Raw genomic sequence first — 25706 nt, forward strand, 5'->3', positions numbered from 1 at the left:
TAGATGTGATATAGCTATCCTATTTCAGTATTTGGGGACTCAGCCCTACACATAAAGCTCTGCACTTTGAACAGTTATAGGTCTTCATATTAACCTCCATCCTCTGCAAACAGAGCCTTCTCTGATGAGTAATATATTAGTTACTTTTCTATTTCTCCTATAAAACATCATGACCAAGGTAACTTATAGAAGAAAGAGCTGATTTCAGCTATGGGTTGATTCTACCATGGCAGAAAAATATGGCAACAAGTAGGTATGGGGAGTGAAGCAGTCAGCTGAGACCTTACATCTTAAGTTCTAAGCATGAAACCGAGAGAGTGAACTGGAAGGAGATTGTCTGATAGAAAAACTAGCAATTGCAAAGGAACTCACAAAGGTGCATACATTCCTGGTCATATTTTGTAAAACCTAGATTTAACATAAAAGGTGTTAATTCCTAGTAGGAAATTAACTTTTTGGATGCCTTTTGCTTGGGGATCTAAGGACAGCTGCGACTCTGGTTTTCCTCTGGGAGGTGTTCTGTGTACGCCTAACGTACAATTTGATTACAAATCATGTCTTAGCTTTCAAATCTTCCTATTTCCTCAGCTTGTTACATTGTGCTTTCCTTGAAGGCCAGGACGCCAGTGTCAGTATCTCATGTGAAAATGCCTGCCCACAGATGGCCTTCACCAAGAACACATTCTTCAAATAGGACTTGCTGCTCTCAATCTGTAGATTACATTTAGGGGGAAAACCAAACTTTCTCAAAAATGTTTCAGAATTCGTCTCAGTATCCTGGTTTCTCGTCCGGGGAGGGCTGTCTTGTCTTACCTTCTGATAATTTCATGCAGAAGAGTGTCTGAGGCAACTGTCTCTCTCCTGTTCACTTTTCTCTTCTGATCCCTTCAGAATAAGATCATCCTGGACCCCATGACGTTCAGCGAGGCCAGGTTCCGGCCATCGCTGGAAGAAAGACTGGAGAGCATCATCAGTGGAGCTGCCCTCATGGCAGACTCATCCTGCACGCGTGATGACCGTCGCGAGCGTATTGTGGCCGAGTGCAATGCGGTGCGCCAGGCACTCCAGGACCTGCTAAGCGAATACATGAATAACGTAAGTGCAGGCCTCCGGGCCCTTCTCTACTCCGTGGATTGCGCCTTTCACTCTTGTGTTGAAATCAGTCATAGAAGGAAAAGAGGACAGGTTGTTTTCTGATGGAGAGTAAGAGTTTGCCAAAGAACTGCTTTGGGGAAGCCTGTGTTCTCATTACGTTTCTAAGTGCATGTTCAAGATGGAAGAATTGAGTGGAGTGTAAAATCTCAGAAACTCTGTTGTTTGAGTGGCGTCGTCTTGGTCATTTCAATGGTTGCAATTTGATTTAAGTAGGATTTCAGTTGGTGAAGGTGGATGATTGATAGGAACAAAGGAGGCTGTGCCAATTGGTCCTTCAAAAAGTACATTTTCAAAGCTAAGAATAGCAATAGATGCTAATATTCAGCCCTGAAAGGCATTAATAAGCACAGCAAGTTTTAAAGTGTTCATGCTGGTCCAACAAAGTGGAAAAGTTCTAGCTGCCCACAAACTTGGAAGAATTTATTAGCCCTATTCTGCAAGTAGCAATTCTTATGAGTGCCTTTCCAATAAGTGTCATGGGAGTCTCACTGTTGATGGCAGACAACAACCATTCTCTCTACTTCTTGTAAATTGTGATGTGTGCTTGTGTGTACATGTAAAATGCAAGGTGACTGAATCCATACTCTTTGCTTTGAAAGGCACTAAATTATAGTTGTGTTCATTTCCTGCACTGCTTTAGATAAGTGCCCCAGAGTTTGCATTTATGAATGAGCATTGTTCCCTCTGTGCAGGATTCTTGTCTCTGAGACAATCAAGTACAAGTTGGGAAAAAAAAACCTGTCAATCAAGTCAGGGCTTGGTGTATACTGTGTTGTCCGAAAGTCCTTTATGGTACTGAGGAATGCTAACAGGGATGGTGAGAAATCTCTGACAGCTTTGTACTATGGTGCGACACTCCTAGACAATGCTGAGACAGAGTTACCTTCCCTCCGCCCCTGGTCCCACCCCACACTATCCCCCTCCCCCCGCAACCAGTAACTCCTATTTAAGTAAACCCAGGCAGCTTACTAAATCAACAGTATAAACTTCAAGCAAATAGCCAGACTTTTTCTGTCATTTGAAAAGCAAAAAGAAGTATAGTGGGAACAGCCCAGAAACTAAATTGCCAGATTTGTTTCCTGGGCCATTGAGATGACTCAGCAGTTAAAGATTCTTGCAACCTAGTCTAGAGACCTGAATTGGATCTCCAGGATCGAAATGGTGGAAGGAGAGAACTACTTCTGAAAGTTGTCCTTTGACCTCCACATGTGTGTGTGCCCTGTCAAGAATAAATGAAGAAATAAAAAAAAAATCACGTTCCTTTCCAAGAGCCTTCAGATGAATTGAATTTGGAAGACTTGCCTATTTTCAGCAAAGAATATATTGTGGATGTCTGCTATGGTACCTAGGCATTTGTGAGGACTTCTCTATAGGACCCTTTCTGACCAGCACATGCTGTGATTTGACTGCATGGATGTTCTGTAGAGTACCTAGAGCTCTCCCACCCAGAGCAAATCCTTTGCATAACAGATTTGTGGGAAAAGGATACTCACAGGATCTAGAATTCTACTTGCCGTTGCTTTTAACAGAACAGCATGGGATTAATGACGTGACTGCAGAATTTAGCTTTGTATTACAGAACACTAGGATTCCCATCGATGAACAATTATCAACAAAGAAGGTAGTGGGAGTTACAAAAACACAGTGGTGGTTAAAGTCTTAATATCAATAAATATGAATAAAGTGTGCTCCCATGAATAGAAACTGTGGGATGTGATGAAAGTACAGGTAATCAAGGTGTGAAATGTAATTCCATTTGTCATCTATCGATAGAGCACTATTGAATTAGGTGGGATCTTGTTTGGTTTTGTGTGTGTGTGTGTGTGTATGTGTGTTTACGTGTGCACGCACGCACGCATGCATGCATGTGTTTGTATTTTTTTTCAGTGTACACTCATATGGACTAGCAGAGTTTAGTGCCTTTTGTATTTTATTGAACTCATTTGATTAGAATCTTGTGATTCAGAAATAGTAAAAATTCTGGCTTCTTATATAGTTAGAGAATACATAGAAGGTTATCATGTTCAAATTTCCAAGTGTCTAAATCTTATTCACATTGACGACTTAAAACATTTTCCATTTGAGTTCTTTTTGAACCTGTGTGCTGTTCTGTTGAATATCACACTAATGATTTCAGGGTAGAGCTTCATGCAGTCAAAATGCTACCATGGTTCCTATAAAGTATTTTTATTTCTATGTCTATAAAATCAATATGCTTATTTTAATATAGCGTTTCTTGCTTAAAGAGATGGATTACAGCATGTCTTACTTTAAACGTCTGTGGCAATAAACGCTGACTCTACTATCATGCCTGCCAGTTATGCACTGTTCCTATTCTATAAGCTGTGGAAGTAAATATATCAATTATCACATCATATTTTTCTGTTAATGTGTTAATGACATTAAAATGAAGAAATCATGAACCCAAATCATTAGAGATTGAAATCTTGGGGAAGCAGTTATTTTTTAATTTCAAAAATATCCTGATTAGTACCAGATAAAGATTTAATTTCTAGTACCCCATTGGCATCCAAAAGAATTCTAAGACACTGGACTTAGGAAATGGTATGGAATGTGGATGGATATTGCCGAGGACTGGTGGGCACTAATTGATAGAAGGAAAGCAAGGGGCATAGGTTGTACTTTGCCCAGTTGGGTCATATTAAGCTCCTTCTGATCATTGTTTGCTAGACGTTTCCATAAATGTAAGTGATTTGATGGGTTTGTGCATGTATGATTTGAAAATGCAGCAAAAATTGTGCACTTTAAAAAGTAACTGATAAGAGAAAAGCCTGTGTACAAAGACACCAGAGACAAAAGCTTACATCTGAGAGCAGACAGCATTGGGTAAAGAGTTCATAATGGTCCTAGGAAATTTTTCAATTAGCAGGGCCTTATGTTGGTCTTTTCAACTTCAGAAACATCCATAAGTGAAGCTGTTCTTCAACACAGTGCTCCCTTTGACAGATTGTCATTATAGTTTACATGTGGGGTTTAATGAGTAGAGACTCTTTTTCAAAAAGATGCATAGTCTGAACATGCAACTTGGGATTGGTGCTGTCCATGTAATAACTGCACTATAACACGTTCCAAATGATAAGGAATCAATAGCTGTCCAATGGAAGCTATTTTATGCATCTTAGTTTGAAAGCCTTAACTTTTCTTCATTAAACATATTAAAAATAATTTCAAATATCTATTAAAGTTAGCTTTTCTGTGAGACAGAAAAAAGGAGCTTCATCATAGGAGGACATGGTATTTTACAGATAAGAATTTTATAATGCACTGAAACTTACATTCATTCAAAAAACGTACAAATTGCTCTTTTGTGCCAAGCATCACATTAGCAATGCAAAAGTGAACAGAACCAAGCCCTCTGCTTCCCCAGCTTTACCAGGTCTTGTGCTCCAGAGAGAGATGATGGACTTCACATGCATGAGTACTTCGTGTGAGAGCTATTTCATCTAGTGATAAGCCCAAAATCAAAACAGAGAACCCCAAGAAACAGGAGGGAGGGAGAGCTCTGAATATGGAGGATACAGAAGCACGAAAGGTTGGCAGATCCAAGATCTTCTGGAGGTGAGGTGACAGAGAGCACATTAGGGTGAAGAAGCAGTGATGCCAAGGGCCTTGCTTATGCGCAGGTACCTGGTCTACCAGGATGTCTGCGATGGGAGGAAGCACCTGTCTGCGCAGGGCCTTGTGTATCATTACACAGGCTATTTCTGTCGTGCTAATAGGAGCAGAGGACATCGGAGAGCGGAGAGTGCCTTGATCCAGGCATCCAGGACAGGTAATAGGGATGTAATAACTGGAAAGATGGAAGAAAGGTCAAGAGAACCTGGGCTCTGACATAATCCTTGTTAGCATGGCCTCCTTAGACAGATGACAGCAGTGGAAGAAAAGTAAAGTGTCCACATTCCGACTGTGATTTTCATAAAAAAACTTTCACACAGCATAGCTACTGAGAAGACTATGTCTGCTATATAAATGTAAAATAGACATCGGACATCATGATCAACATTTACAGACATGTCAGAAATCCTCATTTGATTTAAATTGCACAGAAAATTTTGATTTACTCCAACGTAGTAGCAATTTGTAAATAGCTCACTTGGCAGTACCTGCATACTTTGCTAGACAAATTGTACTTGAATGGGTAGTTAAGTAGAAAAATTGTGTTTCAAAATTCTCTCACCAAAACGCCTAAGTATGCTTCTCTTTCTTAAAAACGACTGAAAAAAAATAAACTATGCATCCTAAGTACTAAACTACAGTTCAGAACCATAAGAAAACTTTAATCCTTATTCTAGGTACTAAACCGGTAGAAGTGCAACCCTGAGAGACATTGAGCTGTTTTCTTCTTCATGCACAATTCACTGATGGGCCTTGGTGAGAATACGGACTGTGATTGCCTGGACCATGTGTGCACTGCATCCTGGTTCAGTTCTGTAGCCGTTCACTGCTTAGTTATAAGTACTTTATTGTTTATGCAGATGTATGTGTGTCTGTATGTGTGCACATGCACTGGAGTGCAGATGCGCACAGAAGCCAGAAGGAAGCTGGAGTTACAAGTGGCTGTGAGCCTCCCGCACTGAGCAGCAAGCACTGTTAACGACCAAGCCTTCTCTCCACCCCTTCTACATTTTTTTTTAAATTAATGACATGTTTTATCTGCTAAGTATGGGGCTAGGGAGATGACTTAGTGGGTAAAGTGCTTCCCATACAATCACTGGGACCTATGCCAACATGTGCCTCTTACCCTTTCATGGGGCTTGGAGGGGGACAGGTGGATCCTAAGGGGTCACTACAGTCTAATTTATTCAGACTGGCAGTAGACACCCCACATTCAACCTCCGACCTCCACACATGCCTGCCAAAACTCAGTAGTGCACACACACACACACACACACACACACACACACAAACACACACACTCAGAGAGAGAGAGAGAAAGAGAGAGAGAGAGAGAGAGAGAGAGAGAGAGAGAGAGAGAGAGAGAGGAAGGCACTCATACAGTTAGAGAGAAGAATCTTCACAATAGAGCAGAAATCCCTTTGGGAGAGGACCTTGGTGGTCTGCATTTTGTCAAACTAGTAAGGTACTTTTCATTTGTATTTTTTTAAAATAAAATTACACATGAAATACATGGATCCATGATTTTTTCAGCTCCTTAGAAGCCTCCAAGTGGATCCATGTCCTTAATGTGATAACTGCTACTGAAAGTCAGATGATTAGGAAACAGTAAAACACTGCTGTGAGGTGATACAAATCTGTCTTAAGTGCCTGAGACATCATTATCCCAATGTCCGCAGCTTTGCACTAGAATGTAATGTAAGTGGGCATAGCAGTTGCTGTGAAAACAGTCCATGACAAAAGAACAAGATAGAGGAAAGGGGTTTCTTTTAGGTTTTTTGTTTGGTTTTGTTTTAGCATACAGCTTCAGGAGCAGCATAATCCACCTGCAGGGAAGGCATGACACTCAGAGAGCAGAGATCCCATTTCGTGTACACAGAGTAAGCAGAGAGAGAGAGAGGGAAAGGAAGTGAGGCAACCGAGCTAAACCCAGGGATGAACTTCCTCCATCAAGGCTCCACCCTGTGAAAATTCCACAGCTTCCGTTAATAACAGAAGAGTATGTAGTGTTAAAATACATGAGCCTCTTGGGAGATTTCAAATGATCGCAGTGAGGTCTATAAAGGTCATTTGCAGTCGGATCATGGGGTAAAAACATAGCCAAGTTTAAACAAACACTTCCTTGTTGTTTGATTTATTCGGTTTCATATTTTCATACAACCATGTCTTCTATGTAAGTGTATTCCCTTCCGTACCCCATCTTAATTCTTCTTGTCCTCCTTTCCCCTCAACATTCCGTTCTTGTCCTCTTGACAGCTCCACATTTGCTTGAAAAGTCATTTATACATACATCATTTTACACATCTACAGAGGAAAAAAAAACCTTCTTCCTCAACATTGTATGACATGCAAGTGAGGTAATATCCAGGGACATAAGACCTCAGAAAATAGTGGCCTTTCTATTGTTATTATTTTGTTTTGTTCTTTGTAGCATAACATGCATATGCAATCATTGTTAAGAATAAAGAATAAACAATAAAATATACATTAAAAGATTTCATGCTATTCCCTATATTCAGTTACTGTTAAAAGTTGAGTGTGTGCCTTTTTGATGTTTACAAGCTTTCAGAAGTGTGCTAATACATACAAGCTTGTACTATGTCTTGAATTTTTTTAAAAAATATGGTATTCTGTAATCTATTTTCTCTACTCAAAATTTTGTGAACATGTTTCCATGTAAATAAATATTCTCTAAACATATGCTTCCTGGCTGAATAGTATTTTATTTTATTTTATTTTATTATATAACTATGCTATAGCTTACTTAGAAGCAATTCATTTTGGGTACAGCGATGAGTATAGGGATGAGTGTTGACAAAGATAAATATAGAAGCCTATTTGTGTGGGCAGTATAGTGTGATTTAAAACCAAAGCGTGACTAAATAAAAGATTTAGGAAAGGTGTGAACATAGACTTGAAGTTTAGAAAAATTTTCACTCCCGGGAAGTTTCATGCAATCAAACCTTTGCACATAAACAAATGGAAATTTCTCTGAGATTCTAGGTTGTCCTTGAATGCAAGGCTGTAGTCATGCCTCATCCTTCCTATTAACATCTTGTGTGTAAAGATAGATTCAGTAGTGGCATGCGCCTGCTATGCCAGCAACTTGGAGACATGAAGCATGTGGATTTTCTGTTCAAGGGCAACCTGGACAGCCAAGGGAAAGAAATTCCACCTCAAATGAATAAATACATAACAGAAAAACATCACCTAGAAATTACCTTGCATATATTTTTCTGTGTATTAAATATCTTATTGTGTACAAATGATTTTGTTTTATTTGAAAAAAATGGGTTTCCATTATGTCCTCTGTATCTGCATGCAGCTAAGAGGACCCATACAATTATGGTTAAGTCCAATGTCAGGGTTCCATATCAGGTCTCATAGAAGAAGGAAAAGATTCTAAAGAATGTGCCACTTGAAAGATAACATTGACTAGAAACTGTTGCTCTGCCTCATTCCCTTCCTATAGGAGGGCAAGCACAAGAGCCAGGAACTGCAAATGCTTGTGGATGCAGGGCCTGTCTAGGGTGTGGCTCGGTTAGTAAAGTACTTGCCTAGCATCTGAGAGAACTGGAATCAAAACCTGCTTTATGTCTTCTTATGAAGCTATTTTAGGAAAGATAGACAGATCCAAAAGCTCAGGTTTCCCAGCAGTAAAATGGCCAAAACAGAACTCACATTATCTGGGAGGCACTTGGAAATAGAATAAGAAGAGGCCAGAAAGAAGGCACTGTGTCAAGGGAAACTTATTTTCTGTCTTCTTCCACGTGCTCTTATTTGGTTTTATTAACTTTAAATAATAAATCCCATGTTATCAAGGTTATTGTGACTATCCCAGAGAAGAGATAACAGCCAAAAAAGAATGCCTCCGTGGGTGTGTCTAGTTCAGATCTATTTCTTTTCTGTTCCCCATGCTATAGATGCCCAGAGCTATGTGTTCCTATCTCAATGACCATTATGGGGGCAATCATAATTATTGACATGGCTAGGGAAGAATGTGATGATAACCCTTCTAAAATCATAAGACTTTTGTGGACAGCTGTCTGGAAGACCTGGAAAATAAACTGGTACACACAGGGCTCAGACCTCTGTACACTTAGAAGTTAGGCACAGAACTTTAGAGTCAGTCACTCCGATAGGCAACATGGCTGAATAGGAGATGAAATGTGGTCCTGTTGGCCTCCGGAAGTAGCTGAGTAAAGATAATACACTTGCTATGGTCAACCGAGATAGACTGATATCCTATGTAAACATGGAGGTAATTTGTTATGTTTTATTAGCAGGTCTTCTTTTGTACCTCTGAAGGTTTTTGACACAAGCCTTGGGTCTTAGGATTAAAACTATTTGGCAGGCATATGTTAGAAGCTATAATTTGTTTGAAATCTAGGTTCACTTTGGATAGATCAGAGTGGCCACTCCAAGACATCTATAAAAGCTTGGCAAACACCTTAGTAGGCCAAGAGACCTAAGTTACACCATTTCTCTTTACTGGCATCTGTTAGTAATTGATAAGAATCTAGCAATGAATCTGTTGCTATAGAGACCAAAGTGGATGCTCACCGACTAGTGCTCTTGAATTGAGGACAGCAAAATTGTCTTAAGAATGAGGGCCCAGTCTTTGCTATGATAAATTAAGGCAGCCAATGATTATCTGACTTGAGAAATGTCCAGTTGATTTTTTTTTTTTCATTGAGGCAAGTGTCCGATCAAGCATTGCTGTCTTTTCCTCTTACTCCTACCCTCAGTAACCTCTCTCTGGTTGCTTTTCTCATTCGTGATTTTCCTCTTTCTACCAACAATAGGCCAGGTAAAGCTCCTCTACATTCTTTTCAATACGCAGATGGACTTCCAGGTGTGTAAGGTAATTGCTATGAGACGGGAAATGATAAATGATAAAGTGAACATGGTTCTGTGGAATTGTCATATCCTATGCTTGAGTTTCAAGTGGGACATACAGGCTGAGAATAAGGCACGGAATTTAGAGTCCCTGCTGGGGACTCTAATAGAAGAAAGCCTGGTTCCCAAGATGGTAATGGAATTTGAGTATAATCTAAGAAAATAAAATATAATTCCAAAAAGTAAAAATGAGAATAGATACTGTCTTATCTGTTAAAAGGCAAAATAGAAAGTATCCCTCCTTAAAGAATTTAACATAAGCCCTTGGTCATATTTTTTCAGGACTTAAAGTTGAATAATTCCAGCATGCCAAGTTATAGCCAGAATTTACTTTGAAAGCATTCTGTTGTAGAAGATCAAAACACCGTGTAGAAGTCAATAGCCTTTTGCTCAGAAGTTCTCGTTTCATTTTTTTCCAATTTTCGCTTTTTAAAAAGTTCAGGTTTTTTTATGTTTGCATTTTATGAGAATTTCATACATGTATGCAATAAAACACGATCATATACAAATCCTATTTCCTCTCCCAAGTTCCCACATATTCCACCCATCACCTCTTTCTCCTAATTTCACATCCTTGTTTTTTTTAAAAAAAAATCTATTAAATACAATAGTACTCCCCATATGTAAATGAGTGTTGGCCCATCTACTGGAGCACAGTGAGCCTACCAGAGGCTTCATCCTCAAAGAAGAATGCTACTCCCTCCCCCAGCCACCATCAATTGCCAATAACAAGAAACCCATTTAAAAATCCACCTCAAAGCATTTCCAGAACTGAAGGTAAAAAGAACCTAGTTTAGATTCTACATTAAAATTCAAGCAAGCCATCCTGAATAAAAACTGACCTAAATGACTAATTATAGATTAAACCTACAATGACTGCAGTTACTAGATTATGATTATAAAGTATTTTAAAGAAAGTGAAGGTAGCATTTGGAAATATGTTAAAGGATCAAAAGATTATGAGATTTCCAGGGCATACATAGAATGCATAATTGTGAGTTGTGATGAGGGGGATGTGAGCTGTGTGCAGACGGCTCTTCACTCCCTTAGGGCTGTGCCAGGGAAGAGATGGAGCACAGTAACCGAAAGTTCCCAGTCTCTGCCTTGCAGAAGGACGATGCTCACAGAATGCTTCTTGGGAGCTAAGACTAGCAACCCTAAGCCTCAGTGTCATTCAGCTAACCGTGGCTTCTTTAAGGAGCTCTTCCTGCTTACAGAAAGAAAGTAAGATCAACTCAAGCATAAAGTGGAGATAAAAATATATCCAACATCAAAATTACTCAGACTTCTAGCTAGTTTCTTTTCTGAACAAATCAATCTCTCAGAGAGTCCTTGAATCATACAAGGTCAATCAATATGATGAGAAAGAACACAAAGCATTATGGGACAGTCAGGAGTTGTCTTTAGCTTTGTAAATGAACAGGGCATGCTGACAGCCTGGCCTGCCAAGTCATCAGATTTGGTCATCATCGCAAAGGCAGCTGGGACAACCCAATCTATCAATTGATCTTCTCATGAGAGTCCTTACCTCAACAAACTGTCAGAGAGATCAGCACGCTGTATTCTTTTATCAAATACAAGATCTTAGATAAGCCTTTCCTTTAGGTTTTCAAAGTACACAGCATGCCTGGAAAAGGAGTTCTCACTCCCCAGTAGGTTATTCCAGAGATAAGCTTTGAAGCCTTCTTTGTTTGGCTCTGACAGTGTCTTGGTCCCACAATGAATAGAATTTCTCTTGATTCAATTAGGAAATAATTACACCCTAAGAAATATTTCATTGCTGGTAACATCTCTGTGTCCAGGGACATAAACTCTCTCAGTGACTTTGCACTTTGTATCCCTTTGATTGCAATGTTCTTTTGAAAACCTGGTGACGATGGCTCCTTTGCTTCTAAAGTTTAGCTTGAATATGTTCACTTGATTGCATCGGTATATTTAATTTGATAGTTATACGTGCCACATTCCAAATGACATCTCCTCTGTGAGTTATTACTCTCCATTCCGCTGTCGGAACTTTTCCCTTATGAAGAGGAACAGGATATAGTTCCGAATCCCCAGAATGGCGACCATGTAGACTGGCACAGAGAAGGCTATATAGAGACATAGTTCTCTAAAGTGAACAATGGCTTTCACTTTATTTTTCCTAATAATAATAAATAATAGTGAGACTAGAAGGAGGAGCAAGAATAGGAGGAGAGGGGAAGCAAAGCCCATGTTTTTAGTACATTAAGTTTCGTATTTTGGAATAGTGATTTCTCCCTGTTCCCTACTCAAGCAGGTGATAAACATTGGATAAGATAAGATGGGCTCGGCTTGGTTTCTTTTTGCTCCACATTCACATGCTCAGGTCTTCTCTAAGTTGGAGATTTCCTAAGACCCTTGAGAAGGGATTCACCAGAGCTTTCCAAAAGGTCTTGAAATGACACCAGTAACTGTGTTGTCTTCACTGTTTGAGGCATGGCCGTATAGCTCAGGCTGCTCTCGAACATGATGTGTTAACAAGGTTGGACTTGAACCACTGATCCTTTTACCTCAGGCTCCTACCTGATAAGATTACAGGTGTCACAAGTATATATATAAAACCATCATTTTCTTACTTTTCTGTTCAGAGATCCTCCCTGGGCAGTTTCTCACTTTTCCTGCTAGGACAGCATGCCTGTCTGGATATATCCATAAGAATGAGCTCCAAGAGCTAGACAGATCCCTCATTGCCAGTAACTAAGCATTTTACAGGCTACACTATACACACTGGAAGTTATTAACTCATTGCTCCCTGAAAGACACAAAGAATCCCTTTAAATGCCTATAAATCAGCACAGAAGGCAGAAGTCACTACTAAGACATTCTGTGAATCTCCATCCAGTCTGCATAATCACAGTGTTCCACAAAGAGATATTTTAATTGCTGACTTGATAAAGTACTTAGGACATTCTTTTATTTATATTGTACTGCCATTTGTGTATATGAACATTTGTATGCACATGTATATGCGTGCTAGTGTGCAGTCACTTTTGTGCACATGTGTAGACAAGAAGTCAATGCCAGGTATCTGTTCTCAATCACCCTCCAACTTATTTCCAAGGCAGGGTCTCTCACTGAAGCTCACCCATTTGACTAGACTGTATGGCCAAATATTCCCAGGAATCCTTCTGTCTCTGCCTCCCCAGGTCTAGGTTGCCTATGTACCCTACCACGCCCATATTCATGTACAGTAAGTGGGTTCTGGAGATCTGAATTCACAATCCCCTGCTTGCACATAACAAGCACTTTATTAATTTAGCTCTCTCTCCAGCCCCATCCAGATGATTCTTGTGCTTAGACAGGGAACTCTTGATGAAATAAGAAAATGGGTTAAATCAAATGTTGATTTAACACAACAAAGGTTTAAAACAGATCTTCCTTTTTTGTCAGTTAGAATAAATACTATCTTTATAAAAAGCACAGTAAGAAAAAAATACATCTGGCAAAGTATTGTTGAGCTGTCGTTCCCAGCCAGGACAAGCAAAACATCAATGGAAGTCTGTTGCTGGCTGATCTCTTATTTGAATCTACAAGGAAGAGACAAGCAAACCTGTACCAGCCTCTCACCCTGTGAGATGCTAATTGAAGGGTAGCTCTTTGTTCAAAGCTTCAAATTGTGTAGCCTCCCACCCTCAAACACACCTCTTCTTATACATCGCTCTACACACCTACTCTGCCATTTGTACAAAGACAGTTTGTCATCCTTGAAAGGACTGTGCTCTCTCCATAAGCACCAGAACTGAAATGCCTGGTCAAGTGGATTATTCAAAGATCATTTCTTAACAGCTTCATTCCTGGCCACAGTGTTTGATAACTGCTGTGTTGACTGAAACTGAATAACTGAGAGTCTCCTCCTAACAATCCATTACTCGGTTTACCTTGAATGGAGTTTTGTTTCAAGATTCAGGATGGGGGTTGCACATGTGTGTAGAATGAAACCAGAAGGTAGCCTTTGGTGTTGTTCCTCATGCTTGCAAGTCAAGTACTGAGTTTTGCTGACTAAATTATGAAACCATTCATGTTCAAAATGATTCTTTTCAAGTCTAGAGCAAGGTGATGACGCAGGGCGATCGGTAATGAAAAGTCCCCAGACTATCTTACAAAAGATACAGCTTTAATAAAACAGAAGGAAAAACTTACACAGAGTCCCACCTGTCTGGAACGCTGGATCCAGGCCAGTTCAAGAGGGAGAGAGAGAGGGCGGGGGCTTTCACCTGCCAGGTTTATAGGTAAACTTTTGCCTTAGGGCAACACGCCCCACGAACAGAATGTGATTGGCTGAACTCTCCTATCAGCAAGGCATCTCAGAAGAAGCAGAACTTTGTGGGCTGCACTAGAAATTCTGAAATCTGGGTGTCAAAACTATATAATTCATATTATAGGACTATAAGCCATCCCTAAACCAACAGATCTGTAATATCAGAGCCAGGGATAATTCCTTTCACTAAGTGTCCTAGGGAATTCCTCTGCCTCCATCCCTTCCTAACTGACTTAGTTTTGTTTTTGTTGCTCTGATAAAGTATGCTGACAAAAGCAGCTTACGGTGGAAGGAGTTCGTTTTAGCTCATCATTCCAGGCTCCCAGCTGTAATAGGATAAGCAAAGAATTTGAAGTAGCCAGTCACCTTTCATAACCAAGAGCCCAGAGGGAGGAGATAATGGTTGCACGCCTGTGCTCAGCTTGCTTCTCCACCCTTCTACACTTCAAAATTCCCTGCCCGGTGAATAGTGCCTCCCACTGTGGGTGAATCTGCTCACTCCAATAACATTACCAAAAGTATCACGGCACAGATATGCCCACAGTCCAACCTGATTGAGACAAACCCTTTTTGAGTCCGTCTCCCCAGGTGTCTCTAGATCATTGCAAGCTGACAATCAAAATGAACCATATTAATCCCCTGGGACTACAGAGGCATTATGGACCAACCCACTTTATCATGGTTCTAATCAGAAATAAGCATCACATTTCCTCTTCCTATTCTGTACAAATCATCCTGCTCCACCCCAGCCAGCAAACCACTTGAGACCTTCCCAGGGAACCCTCCCCTCTTAAGATGATTCAGGAAGACTTTAGAGTATTCTGTGAGTTTCACTTCCAAAAAATCAAAGGGAGACACACAAAAAGATGCCATTGGCATTTTTATTATTTCAATGTTAGGACTTAAAAATTAGAGACCTGTAGGCAGCATCTAATTTTATAGTCTTGATCTCTTCAAAAAACATACCCATCTGGAAAGGTGTTTTCCTCTCTATCAGAGCTACTTACACACAAATCAATTCTCCCTGAGTTTCATCTTGCCAGAGACATTGACTACTTCCCTGGGTCTGTTTGCCCCATTTCTCCACTTTATAAAATCTATACTAGAATTTCTCTTCTTTCTTTGTATTGTATATTTTTATTTTCTCATGATTTTTGAAGGATCACAGCCATCTTCCTGGTGCCCTTGTTTCTATTGCCAGGCCCTTTAGATGAAAATGAACAACAGGCTATCTGCTGACAAGTGAATGGTTCTTGGGCCTCCAGACTTCATGTGACAAGCTAGTGTTCAGTTGTCACTCAAAGCTTCTGGCCCTTTACAAAATGTATAATGATGAGTAGTTGTACATACTTGTAGGATATAGTGTCATACTTCAGCTTGTGTATACATTATGAATAGATTAAAGCAAGCTAGGTAATGTATCTGTTACCACCTTTTGGTAAGGGCATTTAAGATCTCTTGACATTTTTTAAAATGCACAGAATATTATTGTTGACCATAGTCACCATGCTACATAATAAACAAAAATTAATTCCTCATAAGTAAGTGAAATTTAGTGCCCCATTCTCCCACCTCAGCTTTTGCTGGCCAACACACTGTTTTTCTGAAACTGTCATTTTACATCCAACATAAGACAGCATATAGCATTGAATTTCTGTATGGGTAGGAAAGTTAAATTAGTATGACTTTCCTATCTCTTTTGAGATAGCGTCTCATTTTTTAGTCCAGGCTGGACTTGAACTCGGGATAATTTTCCTGCCTCAGCCTTCCACGAGCAGTTGTGTGTCGCCACAGCACTGTCTTGTAAATCAGAGCAGCACCTCATAAGAGTACTGAAGCTAGGAGTATCGCATGGTCCCCCTCCACACGCCTCTGCATATGCACTCAAAGGAATTGAAATGGGTATGCTAAGGGAATGTCTGCATGCCTATGTTCATGGCAGTGTTGTTCACAGTATCCAAGGCAAGGGTCAACCAAGACACAAAATCAATTTGGGCTTATACACAATGAAGAAAAAGAAGGCCATAAAGAAAAATTTCCTCTTTTGTGACAACCTAGCTGCACCTGCAGTTCTAGCTGCTGTTTGGAGAACAGACCAACAGGCATGTTTTAAAATTCTCCCTTTGCCTCTTTCCTTTGCTGTAGAAGAAGTGGATGCTTCAAATCCCCGCATCTTTGACAGTTTTGCAGTGCAAATTGGTTTGTTCTGGGCTTTCGCGTGTCTCGCGGAGGATTCCACTTTCTCAGTGCTCCTAAATGAGCTCGCACCTCTTTTCTCTGATATGTGGCTTTCAAAATATTGAAGCTTTTTTTTCTGCCATTGATGCTTTTAAAAGAAAACTGGATACCTTTGAAAGAACATTACTCTTACAGCTATTTCGATGGGGTGTGAGAAAACAGAAGTGGTAAACATGTGTACTGAACCTGCCACCTTCAGCCATGCCTTACTTATCTGAAAACTGAAGTGCAGTGTCCTACCTACGGCTTGATAAACCTGAAACTTGACTACAGAGGGAGATCCAGATAGGGTGATTAGTGTGTAGTTTCAGAGAGGAGTCAACCATTTGGGCGAACATAGAGGCTGCACTGAATATGGGGGAGCCCAGCTTAGGGTGGACATCCACTTGATTTTATAGTTTTAGTCAAGTGTTTGCAAGACTCTCACTGAAAGCGTTCCAGCTGTTGTTTCTCACTCAGACAGTCGTGGAAGTGTAGTTGTGCATGCCTGCTTGGGCTTTGTGGACATGTCAGACAGCTGGGCAAGCTGGGATTATTCACATGATGATAAATAATTGTTCAGAAACTTAATTTCATAGTCTGCTTCATGTTGTGTTCTGATGAGCCAGGGGCTGGTACGAGTGTCATCACTCCCACTAGTTACAGGGAACTGAACCTAGTGATTCTGTTTCCACCATGTTATTAGATGCTGCTGACTGTCAATTTCTCATCCAATGCAAGTGAAGCCTCAGCACATTGAAAATGTTTTATTTTTTTTAAAGCTGTTTTCAAGTCAGATAAATTCATCTTTTGTATTACTGGCATTTTTCTCATGGCATCAGTCTCTCTATATATAACTTTACCTTGTCAATTTTCGTGAATTTTATTAATGCATAACAATTGTATAAAACAGTCACTTTGGCTTTGACATTTCCATGTGTGTTTTGTATTGATTTATTCATTGCCTGTGAGCACACGTGCATGCATGTGTGGAGGTCAGAGAACAGATTTTGGGAATCGGTTTTCTCCTTCCTGATGAGGGTCCCAGAGATTGAACTCGGATTGTCAGGAGTGGAGACAAGTGTTTTTCGGGCTGAGCCATCCCCTGACCCTTGATTGTATTTCCACACGTACACACAGATCTCAGCTCATTTGCTTCTGTCTCCTGTAGCCCCCCCCCCCCCCCGCTTCTACTTACATGGTCTTCTTTTGCTCTCAGCAGGCTGCACATACATAGAAAGCATGTACTGTTTATTCATGGCTCGTGGCCAGGCTTGCGTTAGCTGATATGGTGATCTCCAGTTTCTTCCATTTTCCTGCAGAAGACACAATTGTATTCTTCTCTGTGATTGAGCAATATTCCACTGTGTGAGCAGCACCATAATTTTCTCTTCCAGATACCAGCATTTACATTTTTATATTCCTAAAACTTTATCAAGCATATGGCCTAATGGTTTGATGTATAAACATATAGATTATTATAATTATTCATTTAGAGTGTTATCTGAAACCAATATGCAATTATCAAAAACAGTGGTAAGAGACAAAGAGGTGAATCATTTAACCTTCAGGGCAGTTCTTTGGGAGGTTTCAGTGATGTATTACTAACATGGCATCTATTATCAAAATAATTTATAAATTTATTATCAAAATGATCCTACCAAATTAATATATCCATGAAAAAAATCTAACTAAACTAAAATTTATTTACAAAAAATGTATCTATAGTGGAACAACTATATATTTAAAGGATAAGGAAATAACAGACACATACTGTGTGTGTTTCAGCTCTAATTCTGCAAGTCTTGGGACTGTAGGTGCTTCAGAATTTCCTGGGGGTGAGCAGGGTTAGGAGTGAGTTCTGTTCCCTCCACACACTTGTAGATAATTTCTTCACAGGTGGCTCACTCTGCTACTTATTGAATAAAATATTTGATTTTTACGTAAAATGAAAACAACCCAAAAGTCCTGAAATCTTGTTGATAAGACACCTTGAAAAATAAAAATGTTCTTTACATAAAATTGTATCAGGTATTTTATCCAAATAATTAACAAAATCAATTATTGAAGTATAAATCCTCTCAACTTTATGCAATGGATCTGAAGCTCTATCTGGCTAATGATGGAAGCCAGGCTCTTTGCAGATTGGCAGACCTGTTCTGACATATCCAGGTGCCTGCAGATTCTGAACTCTGGCCACTAGTTTTGTATATTTGATGAATAACTTCTGCTCAGGCAAATAGATTTTGCCTCTAAATCACCATGCAGAGTTTCTGGGGAGCCCCTGGTCAAATCTGTCAGCCTACAGGGGCTTCCCTCTCATGTCTGTGCATTCTTTGCCAGCTGACAAGCCAAAAACAGAGCTCTGCTTGCAATACTGCTAAAACGTTTGCCCTGGCTTATGCTTACCATTTCTAAAGAGTATTGTGATTTCTAGTTTTTAGAATAGTAGAAATATAGTATTTAGCAGAGAAGAGGGGTTGTGATCAAATATCTCCATAAAGCATTTTGACTGTTTTGTTCATGCGTGTTATTTCCTTCCTTGATAGTGACAGGAGAATCAGAGGCCTTTTCTCACCCTGTAATGAACAATTGAATTATTCCAACTCAGTTCGGCAGAACTAATGCTTACTTGCTCGGTAAATCAATCTGTTTGCTTTCTTTAACACAAAGAGAAAACAATCATAAAGTAAAGTTAATATTTCCACTTTATAAATTCTTACAATAACAGAAATTAATCACTGTAAAGTCAGACTCGGGATTCTTTTGTTTATCTAATCCAATTTTATTGGGAAAAAAGCATTAAAATTATTGAGTGCTTGAGGGGTTATTCAAGGATACCAGAATACAATGAATATTCATTGCACAATCGAATGACTGACGCATTGTGTAGCTGAATGTTGTGACTATCTGATTTCCAAATGTGGCTGGAAAAAAATATGTCACAAGGCAGATGCAGGTAGAAACAATTCAGTGTCTCCAAGAGATAGGAATAAAGTAAAGGAGATGGCACTCTACATGTTTGGAAGATCTCCACTCAGTAAGCAAGGCATGTTAAATGAGCAAAAAGTCTGTATGAAAAGAAAGCATAGACGTAGGCAAAGGGTGTATTAAAAATGATCAGTACCATTAGTCAACAGAAAAATGCAGATCAAATGCAGTGAGACAGGACTTTGCTCCAATTAGAATGGCTGTCATCAAAACATAACAAATAACAAATGCTGGAGAAGACTCAAAAGAAGGGAATACTTGCAGACGGTGTAAAGGAGTTTAAGTGGGTACAGCCATTATAGAAAACCATATGGCAGCTCCACATGAAATATGGACCCATATGTGGATCTCCAGAGTAGATCTATCCAACAATCCACACTCACACCGTAGGAAATGATGACACTCTGTGCGAGAGCACCTGAAGAGCAATGTCTCATGAAGCCTACTCACAGCAGCCAAATTATCTAATCAAATACCTCCAAATAGTTGGTTGATAAGGCTAACATGGCGCGTGCGCGCGCATACACACACACACACACACACACACAGACACACATTATTTACACATACATGGTGGTATGTTGAATACTTCTAGAAACGCTATAGAATCCTGTCATTTGCTGCAACATAGAATGGACATGGAGAATATTATAGCATATGCAGCTTGAGCCAGGCTCAAATAGACAAACACTAAATGACCTCGCTGATAAATAGAGTCTGAAATAGTTGATCTGACAGCATTTGCAAGTTGAATTTGGTCTCTAGAGATGGCGAGGAATTGAGAGGAGGGATAATGAGGAGGAGTTAGTAAATAAGTTTAATACTACAGCTAGGTAGGGGGAATAAATTCTGATAATTCATGGTACAGTATAGTAAACATAATTAACAGTAAGACATTATATGTCTCAAAATAGGTAGAAGTTTTTAAATATCTTCACCACAAAATAATCAAAATTTAGGAAGATGAATATGCAAATTACTCTGATTTGATTATTACCCCATGTGTACATAAATCAAAACATCATATTATGCCTCACAAATATTATGCCAGGTAAAAGTAAATTAATCTGAAAAATAAATAACGTAGAAAGGAAGGAGAAGGAGATTTTCGTGGAAAGAATGGCATAAGACAACACTTGTTATGCACATAGTAAGCTTGGTAAGGAGGATGAGCCACTGGATTAGATAAAAGGGATTTAAAGACAGCAAGATGAAAAGCTGGTGAAAATAGTGTGAGTTTGTAGACGTCTAGTAAAAAATGCATGCCTTCAGTGGCAAGATGTTTGCAAAGTGCTTGCCAGACAAGTATGAGGATGTGAGTTTATCACCAGAATTCATGTAAAAAGCTGGGTGAAGTGATGTGTCATCTTCAGACGTGGAGACAGGTCAATTCCTGGGACTCCCTGGCCTGTAATAGCCGGCTTGGTAAGTTGCAGACCAGAGAGAGACTTTGTATCTAAACAATGTGGGGGCTGGTGAATTGGTTCAGTGAGGAAAAGCAACCAAAGCACAGAACCTGAATTCACTCTCAGGACCCACATAGGCTGAAAGGCTGGTACAATCTTCACAGGGCTTTCCTTTGACCTCTACATGTGTGCTGTGGCACACACGTGTAATTCCCCCATCATACACACAATATGATAACCACAATATTTGTGTTTGTTTATTAAAGCAAGATGGGACGAACATGAGGAATGATACCAGGGTTCACCAAAGATTGCCAGATGTCAACCCTGACTGCCACACACAGATACACATACATGCAATCCTCATGTATGTATAAACACATACACATAACACACATACACATATATGCGATGCATAAGTTAGTTTTATAGGTGGTTGTTTATTGAAAATTATCTACTGGTTGGGTTTACTCTACGCACTAGAATGGCATTCTGAAATCTTGGTAATGCCTGAGGCTAGCCATCTATAGGCTGGTAGTAGGGGGTGGCTTTGGGGAATGTCCACTGTAGAACAGCTCTCGAGATCTTTTGGTAGAATGAAGAATGTCTACAAACAAAATGATCAAGAAAAGGACTGGTGAGGTGACTCTGGAGGTAAAGGCACTTGCTGTCAAACTTGATGACCTGAGTTTCACCCCATAGAATGAAGGTGTAGTAGGAGACCACTTGTTTGTTTCTCAGCCACACTCCTGAAATAATCACACAGAAACTATATTATTTAAATCACTTCTTGTCCCATTAGCTCTAGATTCTTATTGGCTAACTTTTACATCTTAATTTAACCCATTTCTATTAATCTGTGTATCACCACGTAACTGTGGCTTATCGGCAAGATTCTGTCCGCCATCTGTCTCTAGCAGGCTTACATGACTTCTCCTGACTCCACCTTTTTTCTAGCAGCATTCAGTTTTGTTTTCCCTGCCTACCTCCATTCTGCCCTGCTATAGGCTCAAGTCAGCTTTCTTTATTCATTAATGGTAATCACAGCATGCAGAGGGGAACCCACATCATAAAGGGAGAGAATTTACTCATGAATGTTGTCTTCTGACTTCCACTGGCACATTGTGATACTCTCACCACCCCCCTCCACACACAATAAGTATCGTAACTTTGAAAATTAAGAGGAAAATGATTAAGACGGTGTAAAGGAAAAGAGAAAGAGTGATAGAGGTTAAGGAGACAAACTCTAGGTAACTTGGTGACTGATTTGTTTTTAGAATAAGAGAAAGGGGGAAGGAACTGAAAAAATATGTTCACATTCTTCTAAGGCATGTTTGCTATGTATTCATTAAGTATACATCTTTAAGTTGGAATCAAATTAATTAATAATGCTACTTTTCAAAACTAAAACCATTTAACAATGTATAATATATACACTACATTGGATTTTGTTATAGTGCACTCTTCTGTAAACATATGTCTTTATTTGCTGCTTAATGTTTTCACCCAGAAGAATTGCCTTTGATTTAATATTTGCAGTAGGCAGTACATTGCAATTAGCTGAGGCTGGGATTGTGTGAAGAATTTCAGAGTCCATTTTTCTGAACTCCTAATGACCAGCATTGGCCTCTTTGGTGGTTACCTTCAGCCTCCTGTACGGACTGTACAACGTTCAAGGGTTTGTTTTAAAATGATGAGTTTAGACAAGATCTTATTTGATAAAATGTTCACCATACATTGATGAAGACTAGAGTTCAATCCACAAAGCCCATGCAAAACATCATGTATGACAGGGTATGTTTATAATTACAGGAATGAAGAGCTGGAGAGGGGCAGATTCCCTGGGGCTGCACTGCCCAGTCAGTTTGTTCTAATCAGCAAGGCTCCATGCCCAGAGAGAGACCTCTATCAAAAATAGGGCATGTTAGGTGGCACTTGAGGGCTAGCACCCAAGGCTTGCCTCCATCTTTACACTCACGTACATACAGGTACACATATGAACACACATATGTGTGCATGTATGTGTGGTGTGTAAATATTAAAAATGAAAACCATTGCCATTATTTTGGAGGAATGTCCTTGGCAAGAAGCACTTCTATTTGTCTTGGAATCGTGGAGTTTGAAGGAATTGTTTAACTTTCTTCTCTCGGGTTTAGTTCAGTTGTGCCTCCTGCAGCGAGTATTGGAAAGGAATGGTGAGGATGAAGTTTTGCACATCGCAGAACACAGCTTTTAAAATGCCTCTAAGTCTGCTCTCAGTTGGTCTGCAGCCTCTAGTCTTTACTTAGATAATTTTGTATCTGGCACAGTGATAATGTTAAGTCCCTTGCAGTTTATAAGCCAGGTGACAGTTCCATTATTAAATAATTTTAACATTATTTAGTCCCACTCTTTAGAAAACATCTTTCTAGATGTTGCAGAAAATACAAGGTCAAATAAATTAATCTCTGTGTGACTGAGATAATTATTAAACCTGGTAATGCCTTGAAACAGTGTTCTATTCATTATCTCTAACCTCAAAAGACGGATTCAAAACGTGGTGGTTATCCACAACATGATGGGTAATAACATATTGAGCTGATTAAGGTTAATTCGATTCAGGTGAAATTTGATATATTATTATCTAAAAAGCAATTGTTTCTTATCACAGGAAGAGATGTGTCTGTCTGATTTCCAATCAACGTGAGGCTAGTTTCATTAAGCACAGGTGACAGAGGCGATGCCTATATACTCTGACTTACCTGGTTGGGTCAGCCTCTCTTGGACTGGCGAGGAGTCTCACTGGGAGACAGTCCGAGCAGGTCTCCTTTATGTCTGAATGCAAGATTTGGATCACCTCACAGTGGCAACAGGCAGGGTTACAAGAACAGAAAAGCAGATTTTTCGGCTTCCAGAAACTCGGTTTTCTGAAGGCCCCTGAGCTACCTTAGCAGCCCTCATGCCATCACGCTGGGTCAGAGCTATACAAGTTCTGGGATGCTTGGTGCAGATGCTGCCGTGAGATGAGAGCCCTGAGGCTGAGCTGTAAGGTTTCTCTTCATGCTGTTGTTCTCTAATTTCGTAGACGTGCTGCAGAAGGACTTAGGCTGCCCTCGCCATCATCCTGGGAAACGAAGTTTTCTCCACTTCCAGTTTTAATTTCTATTCATCTTATACAGGAGATCAGAAAGCTGAAGAGGAACTTGGGGCCCTGAGATCAAAGTGGAAATGAGATTTATCTCCGTATCTCTTATTCTTTCCTTACTGTGTTGTGGTTTTCTTGGTTTATTTTATACATGATCTCATTCTAACCCAAGCAGATCTGGAAATGCAATGCAGACTGACCATGAGTTCATTATCTTCCTGCTTCAACCTTTAAGCACGTATGTGCCTCCAGAACCAGCTATTCACTATTTTAAATATTTTTCTTTTCATTTTCATTTATAATCATTTTGGGATCGAGTGTGCATGTGAGTGGGGGCACATGACAGATTGTGCATGAGGAGGCCAGAGGAAAACTGTAGAAGAAGGCCGTGCTTCCATCTTTACATGGATCAAGCTCAGATTGCCTGGTTTGTGTAGATTACCCACTAATATATCTCTCCAGCCCTGTTCATTACCTGTTTTTTTAAAATGAATTTATTTCTTTAATTTAAGTTTTGGGAATTTCACCTCTTCCCCTTCCAGCACCTTTTTTGCCCCTGACCCCTCTCTCTCAGATTCATGCCTCTTTATCTTTCATGACTATTATTACATACATCCTACTACATGTATATTTCCTGCTGAGCCCACTTAGTGTTGCTTGTACATGTCAATGTGAATGGAAGGAATTTCACAACGTCCTGCCTCTAGATTAAGAGCTGCTGGCAAATGGTATCTGCTGAGACTTGGAGAATCAGTTTTCTCTTGGGACAAATGTCCTGATATATTATTCGTAAGCTTTTAATAGTAGAGAGATGTACCAGTGTCCTTAACATCTCTGACTGGGTTGTGATATCACCAAGAAGGAAACTGGCTTTCAAATAGCAGTAATAGGGGTGGTGTCCCCTTGCCATGGAGTTAAGGTGGGTGGAGCCAACATTTTCTTTCCTAGAGAAGACTCTACCTTGAGCTTTTCTGGGTCTGCCTTTGTTTCTGGGCGGAGTAGAGGATGCCTGACCTCAGGACATCAGCGGGCAGCGTAGATTTCCATTTTGACTTAGTGCTGAGCACTTTGAGACAGGCTACCACTGTGAACTTCCTGGAAGTCAAGTCCACTTGACTCTTAGTGATAATGATCCCAGGCAAGTTGTCTTCAAAACCTATACTGGAAGTTGATAATGTCTTGAGGTTGCCTGCAGAAAGTCATTTGAGTTCTCAAAATTGCCTGTATGGGGTATTTTATCCATGGAAATAAATTCGACTATGATTTTGAAAGTACCAAATTAACTAATACTATATGTATCTAATTGTAAAGTATTCTCCTGTTGATGGAAGAGGTAGTTAACTCTTAAGATGCTCTTTAGCCTGTTACTAACTCCACTGGGTGTGGTAGAGCCTGGAAAGATGGCTCAGAAATTAACAGCACTAGCAATGTTGGCAGAGGACCCAAATTCAGTTCCCAGCATCCATATCAAATAAATCTTATAACTCCAGCTCCAAGGTGATATTCACTTCTGGCCTCCATAGACACCTGTACTCACACACTTTTTACACACATGCATGCACACAGAGAGGCACACACACACACACACACACACACACACACACACACTTAAAGATATTGGGATCTTGGATAGATATTCTTGTCCCAGATTCCGTTTGTATCTTGTTGATGAGCACAGTGGCCTCTAGAAGGCACTGTTTAATAGGCATCTGTGTGGGGTTGCTGTCTGGTCACCTCACACATTCTAATGCCATATGATCTTAGCTTTACCATACTAGGCCAAGGTCCCTGGGTCTTATTCCCATCCAAGAGTTCGTGGGGTGTTGATACCTGTTCATGTAAAGTGGAGGAGAAGAGTTGGAGAAAGAAAAGGAGAAACAGAGGATGTCCTGGGAGGAGGAGAGAGGATGAGAGGAATGCTGCAGCAGGAGAGGAAGGATGAGGTGGGAGCGAGAAAGAAGGAGAAAGAGGAGGAAAGGATGAGGAAAAGAAGAGTAAA

General features: G+C 39.9%; 1 protein-coding gene across 2 annotated transcripts in view; it reads left to right on the forward strand.

Moving 5' to 3' along the window:
• The window catches only part of Ctnna2 (catenin alpha 2), a 1097293-nt gene that overhangs the window by 354244 nt on the left and 717343 nt on the right, over nt 1-25706 (forward strand). For both annotated transcript variants that reach the window (XM_048416544.3, XM_048416545.3), the window contains exon 7: nt 892-1095. In XM_048416544.3, coding sequence (XP_048272501.1) covers nt 892-1095 — 204 coding nt within the window. The remainder of the gene's footprint in view (nt 1-891; nt 1096-25706) is intronic.

The sequence above is a fragment of the Myodes glareolus genome, chromosome 6 (assembly GCF_982192425.1).
Source record: "Myodes glareolus chromosome 6, mMyoGla1.1, whole genome shotgun sequence".
Lineage (NCBI taxonomy): Eukaryota > Metazoa > Chordata > Mammalia > Rodentia > Cricetidae > Myodes > Myodes glareolus.